The 25963-nt window shown below is 44.2% G+C and overlaps 1 protein-coding gene across 3 annotated transcripts in view; it reads left to right on the top strand.

Moving 5' to 3' along the window:
• The window catches only part of LOC129822991 (protein AF-10-like), an 82746-nt gene extending 57069 nt beyond the window's left edge, over positions 1-25677 (top strand). For 2 of the 3 annotated variants that reach the window (XM_055881629.1, XM_055881631.1), the window contains 9 exons: positions 16561-16678; positions 17346-17427; positions 21671-21861; positions 22254-22403; positions 22504-22541; positions 22688-22950; positions 23259-23279; positions 23354-23435; positions 23860-25677. In XM_055881629.1, coding sequence (XP_055737604.1) covers positions 16561-16678; positions 17346-17427; positions 21671-21861; positions 22254-22403; positions 22504-22541; positions 22688-22950; positions 23259-23279; positions 23354-23435; positions 23860-24150 — 1236 coding nt within the window. In that variant the 3' untranslated portion in view covers positions 24151-25677. The remainder of the gene's footprint in view (positions 1-16560; positions 16679-17345; positions 17428-21670; positions 21862-22253; positions 22404-22503; positions 22542-22687; positions 22951-23258; positions 23280-23353; positions 23436-23859) is intronic. The other variant, XM_055881630.1, reaches the window with a different exon arrangement.
• The last annotated feature ends 286 nt before the right edge of the window (positions 25678-25963 follow it).

Below are 25963 nucleotides of genomic sequence, written 5' to 3'. Positions count from 1 at the left end.
GTAACAAAAAAAGTGTTAAACAATCTAAATATATTTTGAGATTCTTCAAAGTAGCCACCCTTTGCCTTGATGGCAAGTTTCCACACTCTTGACATTCTCTCAACCAGCTTCATGAGGAATGCTTTTCCAACAGTCTTGAAGGAGTTCCCACATATGCTGAGCACTTGTTGGCTGCTTTTCCTTCGGTCTGCGGTCTAACTCATCCCAAACCATCTCAATTGGGTTTAGGTCGGGTGATTGTGGAGGCCAGGTCATCTGATACAGCACTCTATCACTCTCCTTCTTGGTCAAATAGCCCTTACACAACCTGGAGGTGTGTTTTGGGTCATTGTCTTGTTGAAAAACAAATGATAGTCCCACTAAGCGCAAACCAGATGGAACGGTGTATTGCTGCAGAATGCTGTGGTAGCCATGCTGGTGACTGACCGTGTCACCAGCAAAACACCATCACACCTCCTCCTCCATGCTTCACGGTGGGAACCACACACGTGGAGATCATCCGTCCACCTACTCTGCGTCTCACAAAGACACGGCAGTTGGAACCAAAAATCTGAAATTTTGACTCATCAGACCAAAGGACAGATTTCCACTGATGTCCATTGCTTATGTTTCTTGGCCTAAGCAAGTCTCTTCTTATTATTGGTGTCCTTTAGTAGTGGTTTCTTTGCAGCAATTCGACCATGAAGGCCTGATTCACGCAGTCTCCTCTGAACAGTTGCTCTTGAGATGTCTGTTTCTTGAACTCTGTGAAGCATTTATTTGGGCTGCAATTTCTGAGGCTGGTAACTCAAATGAACTTGTCCTCTGCAGCAGAGGTAACTCTGGGTCTTCCTTGCCTGTGGCAGTCCTCATGAGAGCCAGTTTCATCATAGAGCTTAATGGTTTTTGCGACTGCACTTGAAGAAACTTTCAAAGTTCTTGACATTTTCTGGATTCACTGACCTTCATTTCTTGATATAATGATGGACTGCCATTTCACTTTGCTTATTTCAGCTGTTCTTGAAATAATATGGACTTGGTCTTTTACCAAATAGAGCTATCTTCTATAAACCAAGCCTACCTTGTCACAACACAACTGATTAGCTCAAACGCATTAAGAAGGAAAGAAATTTCACACCTGTTAATTGAAATGCATTCCAGGTGTCTACCTCATGAAGCTGGTTGAGAGAATGCCAAGACGCCTCACAAGTCCTCAACTGGCATCTTCATTAAATAGTACCCGCAAAACACCAGTCTCAACGTCAACAGTGAAGAGGCAACCCCAGGATGCTGGCCTTTCACTTTGGTCAATCTTAATCAGTCCAAACAAGTCAAATCCTAAATTCTTACTTTCCAATTAACTTCCCATTCCCTTTATTACCTTCACTAGTCTACACATTTGTTTCCTTTAACTCAGAAGCCCTCTCAATCACCATCATACTCTACCTCTATCTTTCTGTCTAACGTTTACTTTACCAGGTGAACAAAAGGTTTGAAATTACAGTCAGAGCAAACATGATAACTTCTGTTCACAGGGAGGCCACTTTAATTACTCGTGACTAGGGTTGCAAAGTGTCAGAAATTTTCCATGGGAGTTAAGCCCAGGAATTTGGGGAATTTTGCTTAAATTCATAGAAAAAGTTAGCTTATAACAGTGAACTTTTTTTGTGGGATACACAAGGCAATGCTAGGTCTTGTGGGATGTTTTGGTTAAACTATCCCCAATTCAATGGAATTGCAACCCTCTGCATGCACAGTGCATTCTTCCATTACATGTGCAGTGCACTCTTCCATCACATGGTCAGCTGATTGTCAAGATCTTGCACACTAATGAGATGCTATTGAGCCCAAACTACTACACTGTCTGAGCCAAGGACTACATGCTTTCTGGTAAGTTTTGATTACAATACTGGGTGGGGTGAATATATTTTATATGACATACATTTATTTTTTTGTTAACTAGTAAATAGTAGCCTACAGCAAAGTGTGTTTAAATAATTTCTAACTTGTTAACAATTTCTGCTTGTTAGTTTTTCTACCATGTGGGTTTTAGCTTGCTTGAGCCTGCTGAGTGTTAATTCACCTGTTTGAATACATGTTTCATTTTTAAACAACTCCTTTGTAAGATAAATGTTTTATCTAACTGCTTAACTATCTGTACATGGAATTGTATTTGTTTTTTTAACTTGTTTTTTTCTCATCTTTACAGGAAAATGCCACGGGCACTATCTGATGTGTGGAGACATTTCACTGCAGCTGTACACAGAAAAGCTGTGTACATTTGCAAATACTGTGTCCAAAGCATATGTGAAGAATGCAACAAAGATGCAGAATCATTTGGCCAAGTGCATAAAGTTCCCTCAGCGCTCACAACAAGAAACCTCTGTCAAAAGTCCCTCTACTTCTATTCGAGGTGAAAATTATGAATCCGACACCTTATCGATAGCAACAGCTCATGGTCCTCCTGGAATCAGAAGTGTTTTTGACTCAATGGAGGAACGTAGTCCGAGAAATGCTGATTAATGTCTTGCTCGAGCTGTGTATGCAACTGGTTCACCTCTGATGCTCACAGGCAATGTGTATTGGAAGAGATTTCTAAATGTTTTTTGCCCAGCATACACCCCTCCAGCCAGACATGCTTTATCTACTAATTTGCTGGATGCAGAGTTCAACAGAGTTCAAGTGAAGGTCAAGAAAATCGTAGAGAAAGCAGACTGTATTGCAATCATCTCTGATGGGTGGTCAAATGTTCGTGGGGAAGGAATAATTAACTACATCTCCATCCCTCAACCAGTATTCTACAAGAGCACAGACACAAGGGACAACAGACACACCAGTCAGCAGATGAGCTGAAGGCAGTCGTCAATGACCTTGGACCACAGAAGTTATTTGCACTGGTGACAGACAATGCTGCGAACTTGAAGGCTGCTTGGTCTAAAGTGGAGGAGTCCTACCCTCACATCACATTGGCTGTTCTGCTCATGCATTGAATCTGCTCCTCAAGGATATCATGGCACTGAAAACAATTTATACACTCTACAAGAGAGCCAAGAAAATGGTTAGGTATGTGAAGGGTCATCAAGTTAAAGCAGCAATAAGTTATAGCAGCAATCTACCTCACCAAGCAAAGTGAGAATAAGCGCACCACATTGAAGCTACCCAGCAACACCTGTTGGGGTGATGTTGACGTCATGTTTGACTGTCTCCTGGAGGGGAATGAGTCTCCAAGAAATGGCCATATCACAATCTGCTGATATGGACAGCCCCATCAAGAGCATCCTCCTGGATGATGTATTTTGGGAGAGAGTGGTAAGCAGCCTGAAACTCCTGAAACCTATAGCAGTAGCCATTTCACAGATTGAGGGAGACAATGCCATCCTGTCTGATTTTCAGACTCTGCTTGCTGATGTAAGAGAAGAAATCCATACTGCCCTGCCCACTTCACGGTTGCTCCAAACAGAGGAAACTGCAGTTCCGAAATACATCAGAAAGCGCGAAGACTTCTGCCTGAAGCCCATACAGTGTACATGCAGTGTACATGTTGGACCCCAAGTATGCTGGCAAGAGCATCCTGTCTGGTGCAGAGATCAACAAGGCCTATGGTGTCATCACTACTGTGTCTCTCCACCTTGACCTGGATGAGGGTAAGGTTCTTGGCAGTTTGGCGAAGTACACTTCCAAGCAAGGCTTTGGGATGGAGATGCAATATGGCAGTCATGCCAACATATCTCATCAGCCACCTGTTGGAAGGGACTTAGTGGATCTGAGGCTCTTTCCCCTGTTGCCTCCATCCTCCTCCAAATCCCACCATCGGCCGCCTCAGAGCGCAACTGGTCCTTGTTTGGGAACACACACACCAAAGCACTCAACAGGCTGACCAATACAAGGGTTGAAAAATTGGTGTCCATCCGGGAAAATTTGAGGCTTTTTGAGCCTGACAATGAGCCGTCCTCAACAAGGTTGGAAAGTGACAGTGAAGATGAGGCCTCAGAGTCTGATGTTCAAGAGGTGGACATTTTGAGGAGGTCAAGGGAGAAGACATTGAAGCCTGAGAGGGAGACAACCAAGCTTTAGTTTCTAGACTATAATTTTTCAGATGCATGTTAAAAACGTTTTTGGGAGATGCAATGGATCATTGGAGATCATTCAATATTCCCTTTCTTTTGTTGTTCAGTGAAAATCATCCAATGTGAAGTCAACTAATTTAATTAAAGTTCAATTCGTAACAAATTTCTTTAAAAAAAATTATATTGGAAGGATTTAATCATTTGCATTTATGTCTACTTATGATAAGGTAAAAGGTTTATGTTTCTGTCTCCATATGATATGGTAAATATATCCAATGCAAAAAACATCTGCATTTAAATGGTATTAATATTAATTCCCATATATTCCTGTTAATTCCCATGGAAAGTTTCCACCTCTGAATATTCCCCAAAATGTGCAACCCTACTCGTGATCCCTCCTCCCTTTTTTCAATTCTATAAATCTATTTTAGAGGAAGACAGAATAAAGTGTCTCAAGATTAAAACCTCTAGGGTTTTCCTGAGACTGCGAGGAGTGTATGTTGTGCAAAAAAGATAATTTGTTCCTACTCGATCAGGTGTAATGTGCTTCGTGATTTCCGAAATCAAAACCCCCAAATATGTTATCTCTTGTTTTACTGGTTGTACTTTCCCATATTATGCCTTGTGACCGTGCTCTACCAAATAGTTTACTAATGTGGTGATGTCTGGCATGAGTTTCCTAGTCTCTTTTTACGCAAATGACAAATCACTACATACTGTATCAACACAGACCCCCTTAAATGTACACCCTTTTAGCGATTGTTTTAATTCTCACAAGAATTATCCAACTTTCCAATTATCCCAAAATTAGATCCATACCCATCGCAATGTAAAATTATCCGGGCATTGTTACTGGTCCCATGTTCAAAGACACGGGTAGTAGTCGTATTGCTTTCGATTCTGCCCGTGTCACCACTAAATATAATACTTTTCCTGTCGTAAATTTAGCAAGTGGTGCCCCTCTACACTCAATTTTCGAATGACCAATAGCCCAACACACTACACTAATAAACCATACTAATATACACTACCGTTCTAAAAGTTTAGGGTCCCTTAGAAATGTCCCACATTTTTTGTCCATTAATTAAATACAGTGTAGACATTGTTATTGTTGTAAATGACTACTGTAGCTGGAGAGGGCTGATTTTTTAAATGGAATATCTACATAGGCGTACAGGCCCATTTATCAGCAACCATCACTCCTGTGTTCCAATGGCTTTTCCCATGTTCTCAAAAGCGTTGTTGACTTACTGTGCTGCTGGCAACATTTTGAATTTTACGTTCAATTTTACGTTATTTTCCCCCGACATTTACTGACACCGGCCATATTCAACGGGTGTTGAGCATTTGTAAATTCATCAGTTATTCTGCGCTCTGGTACATTCAGATGAGTGCTCTGAAATCCGAGCAGATAGCCTGAGTGAATTCACGAAGCACCCAAATTAACAATGTCCGATGAGAATGCACAATGACTATACCATTTAGCTAAGCTAAGAATGCCGTAAAAAATCAAGTCAATAAATGTTGGGTAGTTAGATGGCATATAGTTAATATACTAGAAAGTTTGATGTATTAGTAGCCAACGAACATTAGGTAGCTAACATAGCTAACATATATTACCGGTACATACTGCTGTAATGATATGCTATGCGGATCATAAGGATAGCGTAACTAACAAATTGTCATAATTAGTTAAAGCAATGCATTTGTATCCGCTCTCGCATATTTCCCATCAGCAGGGAAATGCTGCCCAGTTTTATCCATAATTCGATTTTTTCTATATTCGAGCTGAATTGGTAGAATACTCTTGCGCATATTTTAGTGCCTCTATGGTTTTGCTATAGTTTTACCTCTTCCTGACCATGGCCAGAGTGTTTAGATTTACTCACTCACGGCTCTAATATGTGCCGATTTTAAATAAAATAAAAATCATAATAATAATTCTAAGGTAGTGATACCCAATTCCCCAGAGTGTAGTTATTTTATTTGTGCCTTTTAATTGGTAAAGGTTTTGATACCTTGTATTAGAAAAAATACTGGAACTTCTGCCAATTTATTACTGGAGAATATGTGTTCCTTTATTCGATCACACTGTGCAGCCAGTCGGGCTGATAGGGTCCATCGTCCGTCCATAATATAAATCTCTCATCAATACAGACACACAAAGCAAACAGTATTTGGTTAGGAACGTCTTCTTTTCTTGTAATTTGAAAAGAGTAATTTTTTCTCCATCTAAATATATTTGAACCAGACGAGCTAAATCACTTCTATGCTCCCTTCGAGGCAAGCAACACTGAGGCATGCATGAGAGCATCAGCTGCTCCGGACGACTGTGTGATCGCGCTCTCCGTAGCCGACGTAAGACCTTTAAACAGGTCAACATACACAAGGCTGCGGGGCCAGACTGATTACCAGGACGTGTGCTCCGGGCATGTGCTGACCAACTGGCAGGTGTCTTCACTGACATTTTCAACATGTCCCTGATTGAGTCTGTAATACCATCATGTTTCAAGCAGACCACCATAGTCTCTGTGCCCAAGAACACAAAGACAACCTGCCTAAATGACTACAGACCCGTAACACTCACGTCCGTAGCCATGAAGTGCTTTGAAAGGTTGGTAATGGCTCACATCAACACCATTATCCCAGAAATCCTAGACCCACTCCAATTTGCATACCGCCCAAACAGATCCACAGATGATGCAATCTCTATTGCACTCCACACTGCCCTTTCCCACCTGGACAAAAGGAACACTTATGTGAGAATGCTATTCATTGACTACAGCTCAGCGTTCAACACCATAGTGCCCTCAAAGCTCATCACTAAGCTCAGGATCCTGGGACTAAACACCTCCCTCTGCAGCTGGATCCTGGACTTCCTAACAGGCCGCCCCCAGGTGGTGAGGGTAGGTAGCAACACATCTGCCACGCTGATCCTCAACACTGGAGCTCCCCAGTGGTGCGTGTTCAGTCCCCTCCTGTACTCCCTGTTCACCCACAACTGCATGGCCAGGCACGACTCCAACACCATCATTAAGTTTGCAGACGACACAACAGTGGTAGGCCTGATCACCGACAACGATGAGACAGCCTATAGGGAGGAGGTCAGAGACCTGGCCGGGTGGTGCCAGAATAACAACCTATCCCTCAACGTAACCAAGACTAAGGAGATGATTGTGGACTACAGGACCGAGCACGCCCCCATTCTCATCGACGGGGCTGTAGTGGAGCAGGTTGAGAGCTTCAAGTTCCTTGGTGTCCACATCAACAACAAACTAGAATGGTCCAAACACACCAAGACAGTCGTGAAGAGGGCACGACAAAGCCTATTCCCCCTCAGAAACTAAAAAGATTTGGCATGGGTCCTGAGATCCTCAAAAGGTTCTACAGCTGCAACATCGAGAGCATCCTGACTGGTTGCATCACTGCCTGGTACGGCAATTGCTCGGCCACTGAGAGCAAGTCACTACAGAGGGTAGTGTGTACGGCCCAATACCTCACTGGGGCTAAGCTGCCTGCCATCCAGGACCTCTACACCAGGCGGTGTCAGAGGAAGGCCCTAAAAATTGTCAAAGACCCCAGTCATAGATTGTTCTCTCTACTACCGCATGGCAAGCAGTACCGGAGTGCCAAGTCTTGGACCAAAAGGCTTCTCAACAGTTTTTACCACCACGCCATAAAACTCCTGAACAGGTAATCAAATGGCTACCCGGACTATTTGAATTGTGTGCCCCCCCCCAACCCCTCTTTTTACGCTGCTGCTACTCTCTGTTTATCATATATGCATAGTCACTTTAACTATACATTCATGTACATACTACCTCAATTGGGCCGACCAACCAGTGCTCCCGCCCATTGGCTAACCGGGCTATCTGCATTGTGTCCCACCCACCACCCGCCAACCGCTCTTTTACGCTACTGCTACTCTCTGTTTATCATATATGCATAGTCACTTTAACCATATCTACATGTACATACTACCTCAATCAGCCTGACTAAACAGTGTCTGTATGTAGCCTCGCTACTTTTATAGCCTCGCTACTGTAAATAGCCTGTCTTTTTACTGTTGTTTTATTTCTTTACTTACCTATTGTTCACCTAATACCTTTTTTACACTATTGGTTAGAGCCTGTAAGTAAGCATTTCACTGTAAGGTGAATCACTACACGTGATTTGATTTGAATTACTCTGTCATTTAAATGTTGTACCGACATGTTAGTTCCTCCTATGCACACTTCTGTGTAGGGTTTAAATTTAGAACTGGTTTCCCAATCATAACCAATTGTTTACCAGTACACTGACTAATTCATTTTCTTTTACAATGTTTATTTTCTGTTTTTTTGTATTTTTGTAACCTGCAGGATTATTTAATTTTTTATATCTCAGGATTGTGCCCTGGAATCACATAACTCGTAACCGTGTCATATCATCCCATGGCTGCTTCTCTGCTTCAACAGAGAAACACAACCCCTGTCTCTAACCAGGTTGCTTCTGCTTCAACAAAAATATCCCAATTGGAGATGTCCCCTGCTCCTACAGGGTCACCCTGCTTCAACAGGGCATTTCCCTAGAATTACTTCTAGGACTTCCTCTATTCAGAAATAACTCTGCTACAACAACGTTTCTGATTAGGGGTGTCTTTGCTACAACAAAGACATAATGTGCACAACCTGTCCCAGAACAGGATTTTCTATGATGTTTGTAGTGGCTTCCTTTTCTCTTTACCATAGCCACTGCCCAAGCCTGAAGTGGGGTTGTTTTGTACGCATACAGTCCACACTCAAACGTTTCCAAACGGCCAAAACATTCAATGAGATCCAGGGATGTGGTGCAACAAAAAGTTTTATTCTTCTAATATCTAACAAACAAAAATGTATCCAATCAACTTAAAGCAGAGATTACTTGACATGGAAAATACATAATATGACCTGTCTGTCTGTCTGTCTGTATGGTCAAAAAACTATACCGCTCCCGCATCTAGCAATGATCATAAAGGTATGTACCTAATATTTGATCATATACATTTATATTTAATATATTTACACAAATGTACATGGAGCTCTGTATGTTCTGTCTTTTATACAAATATGTCCAAATCGGCTCTAACATACCAACCCCTAATAGTTAACTGCACTGAATGCACAACAATTACTTAATATTCAAACGTAGAGCCAATACACCAAACATTCTATACCAGAGCACTATTACAGTTCACAGCTATATACAAATATACAAGGTCCAATATAGGAAAATAGTCCATAGATCTCAGTCTGAGTTGAAGTGTTCAACTTACAAAAATTTCAAGAGTTAGACGTCCAAAAATGTATGACTACGACATCAGCGAATCAGAGGTGCACATGATTCAAAGATGGAGCACTGTGTGTGTGTGTGTGTCTCTCACTCCGCCGCATCCAGGAGCAGACAGAGTTTATTGATTTGTCTCTGTAAGATATTGGTCTTGGTCTTAACCATGACGCTCCGGACAAGACCTTTGGCCCCTGGCAAAGCCTCCACCACACTCCCCATTAGCCAAGAGTTCCTTGGGGCGGTGTCATCAACGATGACCACAAGGTCACCAGGACTGAAGTTTCTCTTAGTTTTGTTCCACTTGTTCCGCACCTGCATAAGTGGAAGATACTCCCTGGTCCATCTCTTCCAGAAGAGGTCAGTGATATATTGTACTTGCTTCCATCTCCTTGGTGAGTATAGGTCGCTTCTCTGGAATAGTCCTGGTGGCAGGACTGGCTTTGCTTTCAGATGAAGCAGGTAATTCGGAGTCAGGGGTTCTAGATCATTAGGGCCATTTGTTACAGTTGTGATTGGTCTGTCGTTCATAATCGCCTCAACTTCACACAAAGCTGTCTGCAAAGCCTCATCATCCAGTACTTGCTCTTTAAGGACTAAATAGAGGATATTTTTCCCCAGTCGGATCAACCTCTCCCATACCCCCCCATAGTGGGCTCCAGAGGGAGGGTTGAATGACCATGTCACTCCTTCCTTCAGTAATTAATTTTGAATCTTGTTGTGATCCAGCTCTTTCAGAGCTTCTCCGAGCTCTCTGTGTGTTCCAACAAAGTTGGTGCCATTGTCTGTTTCTGGTTTCTCCAGGAGTTCTGGTCCTTTGCGCCATCTCTTTGAGTTCAGGAAAGTTTCAACATGTAATCCTCTTGAGGCATCATCGGCTGGGTTGTGTTTGGAGTTCAAATACCTCCACTGTTTTGCTTTCGATAGGTCACGGATCATAGCAACCCTATTAGCCACAAAGGTATGGAATCTCTTGGTATCGTTGCGGATGTATTTTATCACAGACTGGCTGTCTGTCCAGAAAGTTGACTCCTCAAGTTCAATCTGGAGCTCCAACCTTAACATCCTGTCCACTCGCACTGCCAATGTTGCTGCGGCCAATGTTGCTGCGGCAAGTTCCAGTCTGGGGATCGTAATCTGCTCGAGTGGAGTCACCCTTGATTTCCCCAGTATGAATGCGATGTGGACCTTTTTTGTATACAGTTTGTGAACCTAAGGTAGCTTGCCGTGCCATAACCTTGTTCACTTGCGTCACCGAAGTGATGCAGCTGTGCGGTCTTGACCTGACCAAAGTTCTCAGGCATCATACACATGTCAATCTGGAATCTGGACAGCTGGTCCAGCTCTGAGAGCCATCTCTTCCATGAAATAGTGTTCTTCAGGGATGACTTCGTCCCATCCACACTTTAGCTTGCAGAGAGCTTGGAGAATTTGCTTTGCCTTTAATACGAATGGGGAGAGGAAACCTAAAGGATCATAAATAGAGCTGACAGTTGAGAGAATACCTCTTCTTGTAAGGGGTTTGTTCTTGACAGTGACTCAGAAAGTAAACGCATCACTTTCAATGTTCCATCGGATTCCAAGTGCTCTTTCAACAGGCAGCTTTTCTCTGTCCAGGTCCAGTTCGTTTATCTGCTTGACTATGTGTTCATGAGGGATAGAAGCCAGCACAGTGCGGCTGTTGCTGACCCACTTGGTCAATTTGAACCCACCCTGAGAGCACATATCCCTGAGGTTTTTTGTGAGAGCTATGGCTTGTTCTTCTATGGCCATTGACTTGAGGCAGTCATCAACATTGAAGTTGGACTTGACTGTTTGAATCACCTCTTCATCGTACCTCTCACAGTTGTCTTCTGCAGTCTTTCGCAGTGCAAAGTTTGCACAACTTGGAGAGGATATAGCCCCGAAAAGATGTACCGTCATTCTGTACTCCTCCAATCTTTTGTTAGTATCACCGTCCGGCCACCATAGGAATCGCAGGAAGTCGAAGTAATCTTCATGGACACGTACTTGATGGAACATTCCTTCGATGTCTGCCATCATGGCAATGTGCTCTTGCCGAAATCTTAGCAAGACTCCTATAAGTGTTTTTGCCAGGTCAGGGCCTTGAAGGAGTTCACTGTTGAGAGATGTGCCTTTATAGGATGATGAACAGTCAAACACCACTCGTATTGTTCCTTTTTAGCTTATGGTGAACGCCATGGTGTGGTATGTACCATACCTTGCCTTTCTCTCTGAGGAGCTGTTCTTGTGGTACCTTCTCGGCGTAACCTTTTGTTATCATCTCTCCCATGAAGCCTTCGTACTCTGCAGCGTAACCTTTGTCCTTCTTGAACTTCCTGATAATATTTAGAGCTCGCTGCTTTGCCATGCCACGATTGTTTGGCAGGACTACATCTTTGTTTGCGAAAGGGCAACGGTAAGTAGTAGTGGCGGTCTTTGAGGGTTATGGAGCTTGATACTATCTCCATAAACTTACGATCCTCAGCTGACATCTCACTTTTCTCTTCATACTCTCTCTCAGGGAAGTCATGGTTGTACTGATTTACAAGAAGAACCCCCAGGTCGGTCATTGAGATACGATTGGCCATCACCGTAGGACACCCAGATTCTTCTGCCATGATACAATTGTTAAGCGGACCGTTCATCACCCATCCAAAGAGGGTTTTCACTGCATACGGTCCGTTGCCTTGGCTATTTATGATTTGCCAGGGTTCCATTGCCTTTGGAGCATTTACACCAATCAGGAGTTTGACTCCGGCATCAATTTCCTTCAACTGAACCTCTTTCAGGTATGGCCACCTTTTTGAGATCTTTCTGAGTGGGAATGTTCTCTCTTGTCACTGGGATCTTATTTTGGGTCTAGACCTTTGGTAATGCAAGAAATGTGTTGCTTTCCACGTTGACAATCTCTAATCCAGATATCTCAAAGCTCTTAGTAGGACTCTCCTGCCCCATTGTGCGTAGCAGAATTTCAGTCTCACTGCATTTAGCTTTCAGCTGCCTCATGAGTCTCTCCGTACAAAATGTTGCTGAGCTACCAGAAACGAGAAACGCATAGGTTAACACAGACTTGCTTCCATTTGCCACATTTACTTTAACTGGCATAATTGCAAGTGCACAATCTGTACCGGCCCCGGTATCTTCACCAGCTTCCAGTGAAACAAGAGCACTGCTGACAGTCTCCTCCCGCTTTACTGCTACACCACTCATATCTGCCTTTTGAGATCTAAATCTCTCTCTTCCTTCAATGTGCAGGATAGTGGGGTGCTTTCTTTGACAGCTCTGACAGGTCATCCTTCTTTTATATTCTTTGCTTAAGTGTCCTCTCATTAAACAGCCAAAACAAAGGCCTTTTGATCTCAGAAACTCAACCTTGGATTTGTGTGGCTGTGCCTTCACCTTTTGGCAGTCAACCAATAAATGCTCACCAGCACAAAATACACATGAGATACTGAGAGCATCAGAAGGGTAGGTGCCTGGTCTCTTTACTTTGAATGTTTGTTATTTTAGAGGTTTTTCAGAGTCACAATCTGCCACTACAGCTACTGCAGTGGCAAAACTGCTTCCCCTACTCTTGGACTTGAACTGATGTTTAAAGTCAGCTTCTGTTTTGGTTTAAAAAATAATAATAATTTGACAGGGGATCTTGAATATCTCCATACAACGGATCCTGCAGTATTTTGGACTGTTTTTCCATGAACGTCACAAGGTCACTGAACTGGGCCCTCAGGTGGCTTCTCTAAAATATCACATGCTGTAGACCTCCATTTTTCCCTTAGTTTGTAGGGAAGTTTTGACATGATCAACTTTATGTTGGAGGGAAGATTAAGCTCTTCCATGTCCTGTAGGTCTTGCATAGCGTTACAGCAACCTCTAAGATAGAGTGCATAGCCACCCAGTCCCTTTCCATCATCCGGTTTGATGTTTGTCCTGTTCCAAGCTTTTTCCATGTAAGCAGTGGTGACTTTGATTTCATTGCCAAATTGTTCCTTTAACAACCTCTTAGCCTCTGCATAGCCCCTTCTGGCTTCCATATGCAGACCACTACGGACCAGATCCTTGGACTGACCAGAGGTGTACTGCTCCAGGTAATAGAGCCTATCCTGGTGACTGCTTGTCTTATCTTCTATACCATGCTCAAATGCACGCATGAATGGCCTAAAATTTAGAGGATCACCGTCAAACATAGGTATCTCCCTAACAGGGAGTGTGGCCTGTTTGTGCTGTAGTACAAGGAGGTCAGCAATTTCATTCTGCCTTTGCATGACAGTAGAAAGGTTATCATGGCTGGTATTATGGCTGATACCCGCTGTGTTGATTCTGTGTTGATTGCTAGACCTTGCTGTTGGCTGCTGAAGGGTGTGGTTCACGACTGTTTTCTGAATAGGTTTTGATGGCTTTGTGGTCGGTTGTTGTAAAACTCTTTGTAGTGGGGTCTTTGGAACTGCACCTAATGCAGCAAACTCAACAGGTGATGGTTCAGGTTCCACATAGACCTCGGGTTCCTGGTTCTCAAAATAAGAGTTAATTCCATCTTCTTGGCTTAGTAAGTGGGCTGCCACAGCATGGGATTGAGAAGTTGACTCAACACTCTCCAGGACCTTCAGTCTGGCATTATATGCTGCTATGTCCATTTCCAGTGCCATGTTTTCCATCCTAACATTCAGTTGAGCTTTCTGTTGTTCCAGTTGAGCTTTCTCCATTTCAGCTTTCTCCAGTTCCAATGCATGCTTGTCCTGTAATGATGCTTGGCGAGCCAGTAGAGCTGCTCGTTCTGCCTCAGCTTTTAGGCGTGCAGAGGACACTGAGGAAGCAGTCATAGAATACTTTGTTTTACTTGATATTTTTTGACACATTGGGAACGCTGTCGTGTGGTTCAATGAGCGTTTGTGGCTCAACTTCAGCCTTTTTCCATATTTCAACCTCTTTCAGGAAATGTTCATAAGTTCTCATTCTTGGTTGATAATAGTTAATGCTCTCATTTTCCTGTTCCTCTTCTGTGACCAGCTCTAGCACAGATTCATGAGCATTCTTAAAGTCATTGAGAACAGCATCAAATGCTTCAAGACTCTCATTCATAGTTTCAATGTTTCCTCCATCAACAAGGACTTTTATTTCATTCATTTTGCGTGTACACACTTCAAGTTTGCCTCTCCGGGCTGCATAGAGTGAATTTAAATGCTCCTCTGCCCTCTCCAGTGGAGTCTTATTTGGGATTTCATCCTCCATCATTCACTTTTAGTTCACTCAATTTACAATGACACAGTTGTTGGTTTATTTGTTAAGCGTAATGCCCCTTTAGACCTCATTTAATGCTTTAAAACACACTCATCCATTTCAGCATTTTGACCTCTTTTGAATTGAACATGTGCAAGTTCGGCATTTTAGATGCGTTTTAAACATTTCATCCCTGTATAAGTTTTGTCCCCTTTAATGAAGTTTAAACACGCAGGATCTTAGATCCTTTAGTTGTATTCCATTGATGCATTGCATTTCCACGTTAGGCCCAATATTAGACATATGATTAGGCTACATTGTGCATAGGATCTGTGTTTCCCAAACTTAAACTTCTTAATTGTTTTCACAGCGCTGTGTTTTGAATTCCATTCCCAAGTTTATCAAACATTCCAATTATAAGCACATTTGCGCTTCCATAATATGCATGATCAAACGATCGCATTGAACAGGGCAGCTCATTCATTCGCAGTGGTTACTCACAGCTGGCCAATTCTAGGAGTTCAAGTCCTTCCAAGCGAGCTGTCCTTATGATCCGAATGCAATGACAAATAGAACAATATCCAGCTTGTGTCCGAACCGGAGATTTCCTTCAGATAGTAATTCTTCACAGAGTTTTTTGACTTAAATGTTGTGGCTTCCTTTTCCCTTTACCATAGCCACTGCCCAAGCCTGAAGTGGGGTTGTTTCGTACGCATACAGTCCACACTCAAACGTTTCCAAACGGCCAAAACATTCAATAAGATTCAGGGATGTGGTGCAACAAAAAGTTTTATTCTTCTAATATCTAACAAACAAACAAAAATTCTCCAATCAACTTAAAGCAGAGATTACTTGACATGGAAAATACATAATATGACCTGTCTGTCTGTCTGTCTGTATGGTCAAAAAACTATACCGCTCCCGCATCTAGCAAGGACTCCCCCTCCCGAAGGCCCAACTTCCTGCCTTTATCCTAACACACTTACCACAGTACAATGAATGGGCAAGAGGGGGGGGACTAAGTAACACTAACAACAAATGAATATATCTCAATCAGGTAACTATAAATCATAAAGGTACGTACGTAATATTTCATCATATACATTCATATTTAATATATTTACACAAACGTACATGGAGCTCTGTATGTTCTGTCTTTTATACAAATATGTCCAAATCGGCTCTAACAATGTTCAAAAGAAATTCAGTCTCACCCTTCATTTATTTTGTCTGTTCAAAATGGCGTATCCACTCATTGACGCTCCCTGCCGGTCTGAGGCTGGTCTTTTTCTGCTCCGTTTTAGTCGGCATGTGGGCTCCCTTGCTCGCAGTTAACCTCGGTCTCCTCCGGCGCAATCAGCAAGCGGCGTTAGCCATCCCATCCTCGTAGCCAAATTGTGGTAGCAATTCTATAGGAAAAGAGAGACTGCAGATTCTTTCAAACAACAATTTTATAAGATTTGCAAAAATGAAGCAATCAACCATCACCAAGAATGGTTCAGAGTTGAAAGCTTAACAGTCGGGTCTCTGCTTTTATAGAAAAATACTTCCCTCTTGTTTACGTAGCAGTCAGCAGATAATGTGAAAAAGGCAATTAGTTGTTTGTGCAGATTTAAGATAGTATGAGGTTGATAGCCCGAGGGCTCAGCCATCTAACTGCATTCACAACAACAAACACTATATTGTACTCCTTTCTGCAAGGTTCCATACATGTGACTTTCTGTAGATAGTAAACCCACAGGATGTCACATGCTGCGGTTGCACCCAAACGTATCTTACCTATACGTCCAGTGTTATGACTAAGTCACACAAAGACAAGTTTAGAAAGGTTAGAAAAACACTAGCATATAACAAGAGACTATTCTTTAAGCAGTAAAACATGGGATATCATGACTAATGATGTCATTTTCCACCACAGTCTTCACTTATGATACCAACTCCATCCAGTCATCCTCCATGTATTGTAACTGAGACTCTTTCGTCCCTGTAGGTGAGTGGGTTACCAGGTCCAGTGTTCAACATGGCTCCCTCCCACATGTTTGGAAACCGACTCAACCCTAACTCTGCCATGGCTGCCCTCATCGCACAGTCTCAAGCTTCCCCCGCAGGTTGGTGTGTGTGTGTGTGTTTGACCATGAATAGATCACGGTCTACAGAGGGTTCAGAGGTCACAACACCCACTGACCCACTGCTCAGGTTACGTCACACACTCACATGCATACACACATACAGCGCTTAGTGACCGGGGAGTGGGTGGTGAAGGTGGTGTACATGTGGGGGTAGCGGGAGAAAGGGGGGAGGGGTGGGAGAAAAGGCGGGAGGAGCGGGATAAATACAAAGGGGAGGGGCAGGAGAAAAGGGGGAATAAAATGTTTCCTGGTGTTTCAGTACTGCCTGCAGCCATTGGTCCTCCCTGACCTCTAGGGGTTAACTATATTGTGACTGACCGTGGGTGTGTTTGTTCTTGTGGAAGACAGGCTGCTGGTGGAAGAATGGAAAGGGATAAAAATAAAGGAAAAGAAAAGAGGGGAAGGGGGTAAAATAGGAGTTAAGATTGTCTTAAGTGGAGGCGAGTGCATGCTTGTGTGTGTTTGCGTGTGTCTTTGCACATGTATTTGTGCGTGCATGTGTGATTTATTACTCTCGCAGAGGAAAATGAAAAGAGATGTCTGGCCTGGAGGGAGAAGAGAGAGATAGCGAGAGAAAGTGTGTGTGTGTGAGAGAGACACACACAATCACAGTGTGGTAAGTGTGTTATTTACTGTGTGTGTGTAGATCAGGAGGTAGGAGATGGAAACAGCATTGGAGCTCCAGGCTTCTCCAGACGAGCCTCTCCCAAGACCACCCTCTGTCCGCGGTAAGTACACACACATATTTCCTCCCTTTTCCCCACACACACTCCCCCTATTACCAGTGAGCCCTTATTTACATTCCACACCAAAATATCTCTGCCCATCCCCCTCTCTTGAGGGCTTCTCTCCCTCCCACAAACACACTCTGTATCTAGTCTCTCTCTCACCATGAGGGCGCTTCTATCTCTCCAACCCCCCCCCCCCCACCCCCACCCCCCTAAAGGCGTTTCTACCCCCCCCCCCCCCCGCAGGCTTCAGCTCTGCACTTTCTTTTTGCTCGTTTATCTTTTTACAAAGATGGTTTGCATTTCTCTCTGTTTTTATAGTGACTAGCGTGTGTGTGTGTGGATGTCTGGGAAGGGGATGTGTGTGGAGCGATGGGTGTTTTTGACACTGAAACTTTTATTCACTTTGTGGGATGGATAGTTGAAATCAACAAGGTACTACTTTAAATATTTCTGGATGTTTTACAGTGCATTCGGGAAGTATTCAGACCCCTTCCCTCAGGTGCATCCTGTTTCCATTGATCATCCTTGAGATGCTTCTACAACTTGATTGGAGTCCATCTGTGGTAAATTCAATTCAAAAACCAAGCCATGAGATCAAAGGAATTGTCCGTAGAGCTCTGAGACAGGATTGTGTTGAGGCAAAGATATGAGGAAGGGTACCAAAAACAAATCTGCAGCATTGTAGGTCCCCAAGAACACCGTGGCCTCCATCATTCTTAAATGGAATAAGTTTGGAACCACCAAGACTTTTCCTAGAGCTGGACGCCCGGTCAAACTGAGCAATCGGGTAGAAGGGCCTTGGTCAGGGAACCCGATCGTCATTCTGACAGAGCTTCTGAGTTCCTCTGTGTAGATGGGAGAACCTTCCAGAAGGAGAATCATCTCTGCAGCACTCCATCAATCAGGCCTTTATGGTAGAGTGGCCAGACGGAAGCCACTCCTCAGTAAAAGGCACATGGCATCCACTTGGAGTTTGCGAAAGGCACCTAAAGCCTGGGAGAAACTCCCCAAATACAGTTTGCCAAGCTTGTAGCGTCATACCCAGGAAGACTCAAGGCTGAAATCGCTGCCAAAGTTGCTTCAAAAAAGTAAAGGGTCTGAATGATTATGTAAATGTGATATTTATGTTTATTTTTTATAAATTTGCCCCACAAAAAAAACAACTGTTTTTGCTTTGTCATTAAATCAAATGTTATTAGTCATATGTGCCCAATACAACTGGTGTAGACCTTACAGTGAAATGCTTACTTTTACGAACCCCTAACCAACAATGCCGTTTAAAAAAATACGGATAAGAATAAGAAATAAAAGTAACAAGTAATTAAAGAGCAGCATGTGAAATAACAATAGCGAGACTATATACAGGGGGGTACAGGTACAGAGTCAATGTGCGGGGGCACCGGTTACTTGAGGTAATATGTACATGTAGGTAGAGTTATTAAAGTGACTATGCATAGATGGTAAAAACAGAGTAGCAGCAGTGTACAAGAGGGGGAGAGGAGAAATGGGGTATTGTGTGTAGATTGATGAGCATTTTTTAATTTTATTGAACCTTTATTTAACTAGGCAAGTCAGTTAAGAACAAATTCTTATTTACAATGACGGCCTAGGAACAGTAGGTTAACTGTCTTGTTCAGGGGCAGAACGACCGATACTTACCTTGTCAGCTGCACCCAGAATAAGGCTGTAACGTAACAAAATGTGGAAAAGGTCCAGGGGTTTGAATAATTTCAGAATACACTGTAAATAGATAGTACTATGTATAACTGCATAATGGAATCTGCTTGCTGTATAAGAATTATTATTTTTTTAAATAGGAAAACACAGGATCTGGTCAGAGTGCACTACATGACCAGAAGTATGTGGACACCTGCTTGTCGAACATCTAATTTCAAAATCATGGGCATTCATATGGAGTTGGTCCCCCCTTTGCTGCTATAACAACCTCCACTCTTCTGGGAAGGCTTTCCACTAGATGTTGGAGCATTGCTGCTGGGACTTGCTTCTATTCAGCCACGGGCATTTTTGAGGTTGGGCACTGATGTTGGGCGATAAGGCCTGGCTCACAGTTGGCATTCCAATTGGGATCCCGAGTGGCACAGCGGTCTAAAACACTGCATCTCAGTACTAGAGGTGACACTACAGACCCTGGTTCGATTCCAGGCTGTATCACAACCGGACGCGATTGGGAGTCCCATAGGGCGATGCACAATTAGCCCAGCATCGTCCGGGTTAGGGTTTGGCCGGGGTTGGCCATCATTGTAGCCTAGTGATTAGAGCGTTGGACTAGTAACCGAAAGGTTGCAAGATCGAATCCTTGAGCTGACAAGATAATAATCTGTCGTTCTGCCCCTGAACAAGGCAGTTAACCCACTGTTCCTAGGCTGTCATTGAAAATATGAATTTGTTCTTAACTGACTTGCCTAGTTAAATAAAGGTTCAATCAAATAAAATCAAATAAAAAGGTGTTTGATGGGGTTGAGGTCATGGCTCTGTGCAGAACAGTCAAGTTCTTCCACAACGATCTCGACAAACCATTTCTGTATAGACCTCGCTTTCTGCACGGGGCATTGTCATGCTGAAACAGGGAAGGGCCTTGCCCGAACTGTTGCCACAAAGTTGGAAGCACAGAATCGTGTAGAATGTCATTGTATGCTGTAGCATTACGATTTCCCATCACTGGAATTAAGGGGACTAGTGCGAACCATGAAAAACAGCTCCAGACCATTATTCCTCCTCCACCAAACTTTACAATTTGCACTATGCATTTGGGCAGGTAGCGTTCCTTTGCCTTTCACCAAACCCAAATGTGTCCGTCAAACTGCCAGATGGTGAAGCGTGATTCATCACTCCAGAGAACACGTTTCCACTGCTCCAGAGTCCAATGGCGGCGATCTTTATGCCACTCCAGCCGACGCTTGGCATTGCGCATTGTGATCTTAGGCTTGTGTGCGGCAGCTCGGCCATGGAAACCCATTGCATGAAGTTCCCGATGAACAGTTCTTGTGCAGACGTTGCTTCCAGAGGCAGGTTGGAACTTGGTAGTGAGTGTTGCAACCGAGGACAGACTATTTTTACGCGCTTCAGCACTCAGCGGTCCTGTTCTGTGATCTTGTGTGGCCTACCACTTCGTGGCTGAGCCGTTGTTGCTCCTAGACATTTCCACTTCATAATAACAGCACTTACAGTTGACCAGGGCAGCTCTAGCAGGGCAGAAATTTGATAAACTGATGTTTTGGAAAGGTGGCATCCTAAGATTTCACGTTGATTGTCACTGAGCGCTTCAGTAAGGCCATTATACTGCCAATGTTGTCTATGAAGATTGCATGGCTTTATGCTTGATTTTATACACCTGTTTGCAAACGGGTGAGGCTGAATCCACAAATTTTAAAGGGGTGTCCATATATATAGTGTATGTTGGCTTTATTCAGTGCCAAAATATTTTTCTTAACCAATAGGAGGACTCTGTATGATGTGGTTCTTTAGCATCTTATGTGGAGAGTGGCTTCACTCCTGCTATGTATTCACTTGTGTGTTCTTGTCTTGACGTCACTTTTCCGAACGCTTTTCCGGCATGGCTTCTTCAGTCAAATTCATATTAATTATAAAAATGCAAATGAAAAGTGAAATGTCATGTTGGAAGGATAAAACAAATCAGAATATTTAAAAGCAACCTAATAATGCAATCTTCCTTTTAAGAAGAAAAAGGTTTCCTTAAGTTTGCTCCAAAAGGGAGAAAATATTTGCAAGCTGAACTTTTCCAATAAGTGGTTTGTTTTGGTGTGTGGGTGTGTGGGTGTGTGGGTGTGTGGGTGTGTGGGTGTGTGGGTGTGTGGGTGTGTGGGTGTGTGTGTGTGTGTGTGTGTGTGTGTGTGTGTGTGTGTGTGTGTGTGTGTGTGTGCCAACGAGAAGTCCGATAGAATGGTAAAAAGGCTCTCCCTCTGTTCATTATTCCAGACCCGTGAAGTTCTCTCCTGGCTCTCTTTTTCCTCCCTATCTTCTGTCTCTCTTTCACTCATCAGTGTCTCAACTCACACAGAGTGATTTACTGCACCATGGGTGCCCACCACACACACTGTTTCTCTCACACACACACCTCTCTCTCTCGTTTTCATTAGCTCACTTAAGGACAAATTGATTTGGTTTGACATTCTCCATGTTTGTTTGATGCTATGTTTGGTTGTTAATATCCTTTTTTTCTCTCTCCCTCTCTCACCCATCCCTCCCGCTCTCCCTACAGTTCTCCTCTAGGTGGGCTGCAGATCCGGTATGACCCAGGAGGGATGTTGGGGTCAGGTTTGGGGGGGCTAGGGTCAGGTCAGGGAGGTGGAGACACAGCACCCCCAGTGGCCACCTCTATAGAACAGCTGCTGGAGAGACAGTGGAGTGATGGACAACAGTTCCTACTGCAGCAGGGAGCACAGGGAGATGGTGAGCACACACACCTACATTACTTTATTCATCAAATCTAATCTACTCACCTATCATTGCATTGTTTGGATAATTCAATTTTATTCATTCAATATAGTTTCCTCTCTCTCGCTTCTCTCCTCTGTCTCTCTCTCGCTTCTCTGTCTGTCTGTCTGTCTGTCTCTCTCTCTCGCTTCTCTCTCTCTCTCGCTTCTCTGTCTGTCTGTCTCTCTCTGTCTCCGTCTCTCTCTTCTCTCGCTTCTCTCTCTGTCTCTCTCTCTCTCTCTCTCTCTCTGTGTCTCTCGCTCTCTCTGTCTCCGTCTCTCTCTCTGTCTCTCTCTGTGTGTGTGTCTCTTCTGTCTCTTTCTGTCTATTTCTGTCTCTCTCTCTCTCTCTGTCTCTGTGTGTGGTAGTGTTGGGGATGTTGAAGTCCCTCCACCAGCTGCAGCAGGAGAACAGGCGTCTAGAGGACCAGATTAAAACTCTGACCATGAAGAAAGAGCGACTGCAGCTCCTGTCAGCTCAGCTGTCTGTGCCTTTCACCCCTACTACTGCTGCCCAAGGTACACACACACAGCCCTATTACTGCCTCACCTCACCCTAACAAACACTCATACAAACTGTCACTCTCATTGCCTCCCTTTGTGATGTTGTGTGTTTCAGATGTGAAGAGTGACTCCTCTCTACCCATACCTGCTCAGGTAAGGCAGTTGAAGCTCCAGCACATAGTGAGTGAACCCAGCTAGCACACTAGTTGTTATGCTGTCATTACATAGAGCTTTTGGAATGGTAAGAGATTGCATAGGAGATATTGGTTAACAAAGCTCTCTCTCTCTCTCTCTCTCAGGATAGCGTGTCATGTGGTCGTTGTAGTGGTGGATCTACCTCTTCTCTGTCCACCCCCCCCTCCGTCTCTCACAGCCCGCCACAGCTCAACGGGGTTGCCATGGGAACCATGATGCTGGGAGGTGGAGCCGGGCCAGGGATGGGGGGGATAGTGGGGGTTCTGAACGGAGTCATACAGACCACCTCCAGCCCTCACACATACACACATACCTCTGCACCAGGCACCAGTGCCGCTCTGCCCATCTCCAGCTCCATTAACAACAGGTAGGTACACTACATCTGTCTGTCTGCCTGGTAGTCTGCCTGCCTGGCTGCCTGGTAGTCTGGCTGCCTGGTAGTCTGGCTGCCTGGTAGTCTGGCTGCCTGGTAGTCTGGCTGCCTGGTAGTCTGCCTGCCTGGCTACCTGGTAGTCTGCCTGCCTGGCTACCTGGTAGTCTGCCTGCCTGGCTACCTGGTAGTCAGCCTGCCTGGCTACCTGTCCTTCCATTCATTGAAATGTCTGTCTGTTTTTGGCTTTGAAATTGATTCCCTTATATTTTCTCCCTCCCTGCTTTCCTATTGGATTACTGCAGCTCAGTTACTGCTAAAAGCAGGTGAGTGTGTGTGTGCGTGTGTATGTGTGCGTGGTTTTCTAACTGTGTGTGTGTATGTCTTTGTGTGTTTTCAGGTTGGGTGCCTTGTCTGAACAGCAGAGGCTCTTACTGCACCAGCACCAACTACAGCAGCTACTGTCTTCACAGCCCTCTGCGGTAAACACACACACCTAGCACCACTGTACTAAACACAACAGGCTTATTTATCAGCGTTTCAAGATCACATGATTAATTAACTCTCCCTCTTTCCCCTCCTCCCCCTCTCTCCCCTCCTCTCTCCCCTCCTCCCCCTCTCTCCCCTCCTCCCTCCCTCTCTCCCCTCCTCCCTCTCTCCCCTCCTCCCTCTCTCCCCTCATCCCTCACTCTCTCCCCTCCTCCCTCACTCTCTCCCCTCCTCCCTCCCTCTCCCATCCTCCCTCCCTCTCTCCCCTCCCTCCCTCTCTCCCATCCTCCCTCCCTCCTCCCCCTCTCTCCCCTCCTCCCTCCCTCTCTCCCCTCCTCCCTCTCTCCCCTCATCCCTCCCTCTCTCCCCTCATCCCTCACTCTCTCCCCTCCTCCCTCTTCCCCTCCCTCCCTCTAGGAACAGCAGCAGGTGTTGTTGTACCAGTTGATGCAGCAACAACAGGACCTCCACCAACTTCATTCTCTCTCCACCTCCTCCCAGCTTCCCTCCATCCCTCTCTCTTCTGCTCAGCTGCCCATCACCTCCCTCCTTTCCTCCTCCCACGTCCACGGCCAGGGCACCATCACCGCCAACCCCTTCCTGGCACTGCACACACACTCACACCCCGATACACACACACACGCCACTGCACAGAAACCCCGGCTGGCTGAAAAGGCCGTGGGCCTCACTGGACAGGAGAAGACCTGACCCACAAAACAGCTCTCTTGCTTTTTCTGTCGCGCATTCTCTTTTTCTCTCTTCTATCCATCTCTCTCTATCCATCTTTCTCTATCCATCTCTCTCTCTCTATCTCTCAGGGGTCTCCACCATCATATGAACTCTGATCAGTGCTGGGCTTTCAGCACACAAGCTAGCCCACATAGAACTACAATTACTACAAACTACAAAAATATCAGGACACTAACACAGCTGACTGATGACTCATAGCTCTGCTGGAGAGATGAGGTCTGGGAACTATGCCATTGTACAGTTTTAGGAGAGGCAGGAGTCCTGCACTGGACATGTAACTGCTGTTACCTCTGTCTGTCTGAGCATAAGACCTAACCAGCATAAGACCTAACCAGAGACCACTCTAATGTAAGACTGACTAACCGCTCAGCTATGGAAGCCTTGCTATGACTGTCTCTTTCTGCTCTACCTACTTCACACACCAGCCTATCAGGGCCCACAACCTTCAGCGTCGGCCAATAGGAATCCACAACAGTCAGGAATGGCAAGTCAGGGTCCATTCCCCAAGTGCCTAAGGCTGAGGGGGCGGGTTACTCATGCTACTCGACCTGTCAGTCATCCATTCTCAACATATTACTGGCTGTCAAGCTGTGTTGACCAGGCAAACGATCATGCAACACGTTCTGAAATGCTGGAAGCCAGGAAATGTATTTTGCTGGGTTCACAAAATACCCAAACCAACTTTATGAATTCTGTTTTTATTTATTTAGCATTTCTTTATGTAATAATGGGTGGGGTGCAGGATGCTATATTTTAAAAGTACCCACTGTTCTTCAAGAATTTGTTTTATACTGCTGTTTAAAGTTTTTCACACATCTTGCTGTAAACATTTGTGATGGGAAAAAAAGTTGTGTATTGAGAAAGATTGAACTACTGGCGAATGGAGGTGGTTTGTGATGGTGTACATAGCTGTTATTGTCAGAAGAGGTGTGGGTGCAATGCCACAGTTTTGACTTCGTTTGTGTAAATAAATATATATTTTTCATTGGCTGTGGGGTGTAAATAAGTGATTGTGATTGGCCGTGTTGGTGTAAAGGATAGCCAATGAAGCCTAATTTTGTGTGTGTAAATCTTAGGACCAGACTACAGGCGATGGTGACTGGACACAAAGTATTAATTTATTTTTATATGTGCAGGGACATTGTTTTGTTGGTTTTTTTTATTTGTTTTGCACCGTCATTTTATACTCCACCTCTGGGCACCACATTTCCATCTGTGTTCACTTTTGTTTAGATCAATTTTGTACAACTGAAAAATCATAACCTCCTCAAATGTTTGTATTTCAAAACACCAAAATAATTCAATGTTCTGGATAAAGAAAGAGACCGACTGATGGTAAAAAGACGAGGAGTCAGCGTAGCCAGTGGGACAACGTTACTGGAGTGGGAAGATGGTTAAAGCTTGATTAACAGCTCTGTTTAAGTGCTTTTTGTCAACAGCATTTTTACACTTTGGTTGAATAAAGAACAGATCTACCTCCTCTAAGCCTGCTGTCTAATAGCGTGTTTCTCTTAGTTTAACCTCTTTACCTCCATCTCTGGACGGATGAAAAGATGACACACTGACTCTCTCACTATATCGTTAGCTGTCTTCTCTCGCTCTAGTGTTTAACAGTTTCTGCATGCTCATTTTATAGTGGTCCAGGGTCCCTTGCCCCAGCACACACACTGCTCCCCTGTCCCTGATGACTTCCTGCTGCCTAGCAGCGTGTGGGTGTGTGTACAATTCTCCTACATCTGCTTCTGCTCGGGGAAATTAAAAGCTCACTTTC

Source organism: Salvelinus fontinalis, chromosome 25 (assembly GCF_029448725.1).
Source record: "Salvelinus fontinalis isolate EN_2023a chromosome 25, ASM2944872v1, whole genome shotgun sequence".
Lineage (NCBI taxonomy): Eukaryota > Metazoa > Chordata > Actinopteri > Salmoniformes > Salmonidae > Salvelinus > Salvelinus fontinalis.
Note: the sequence above shows the minus strand (reverse complement) of the source record. Positions and strands in the feature narration are given on the sequence as shown.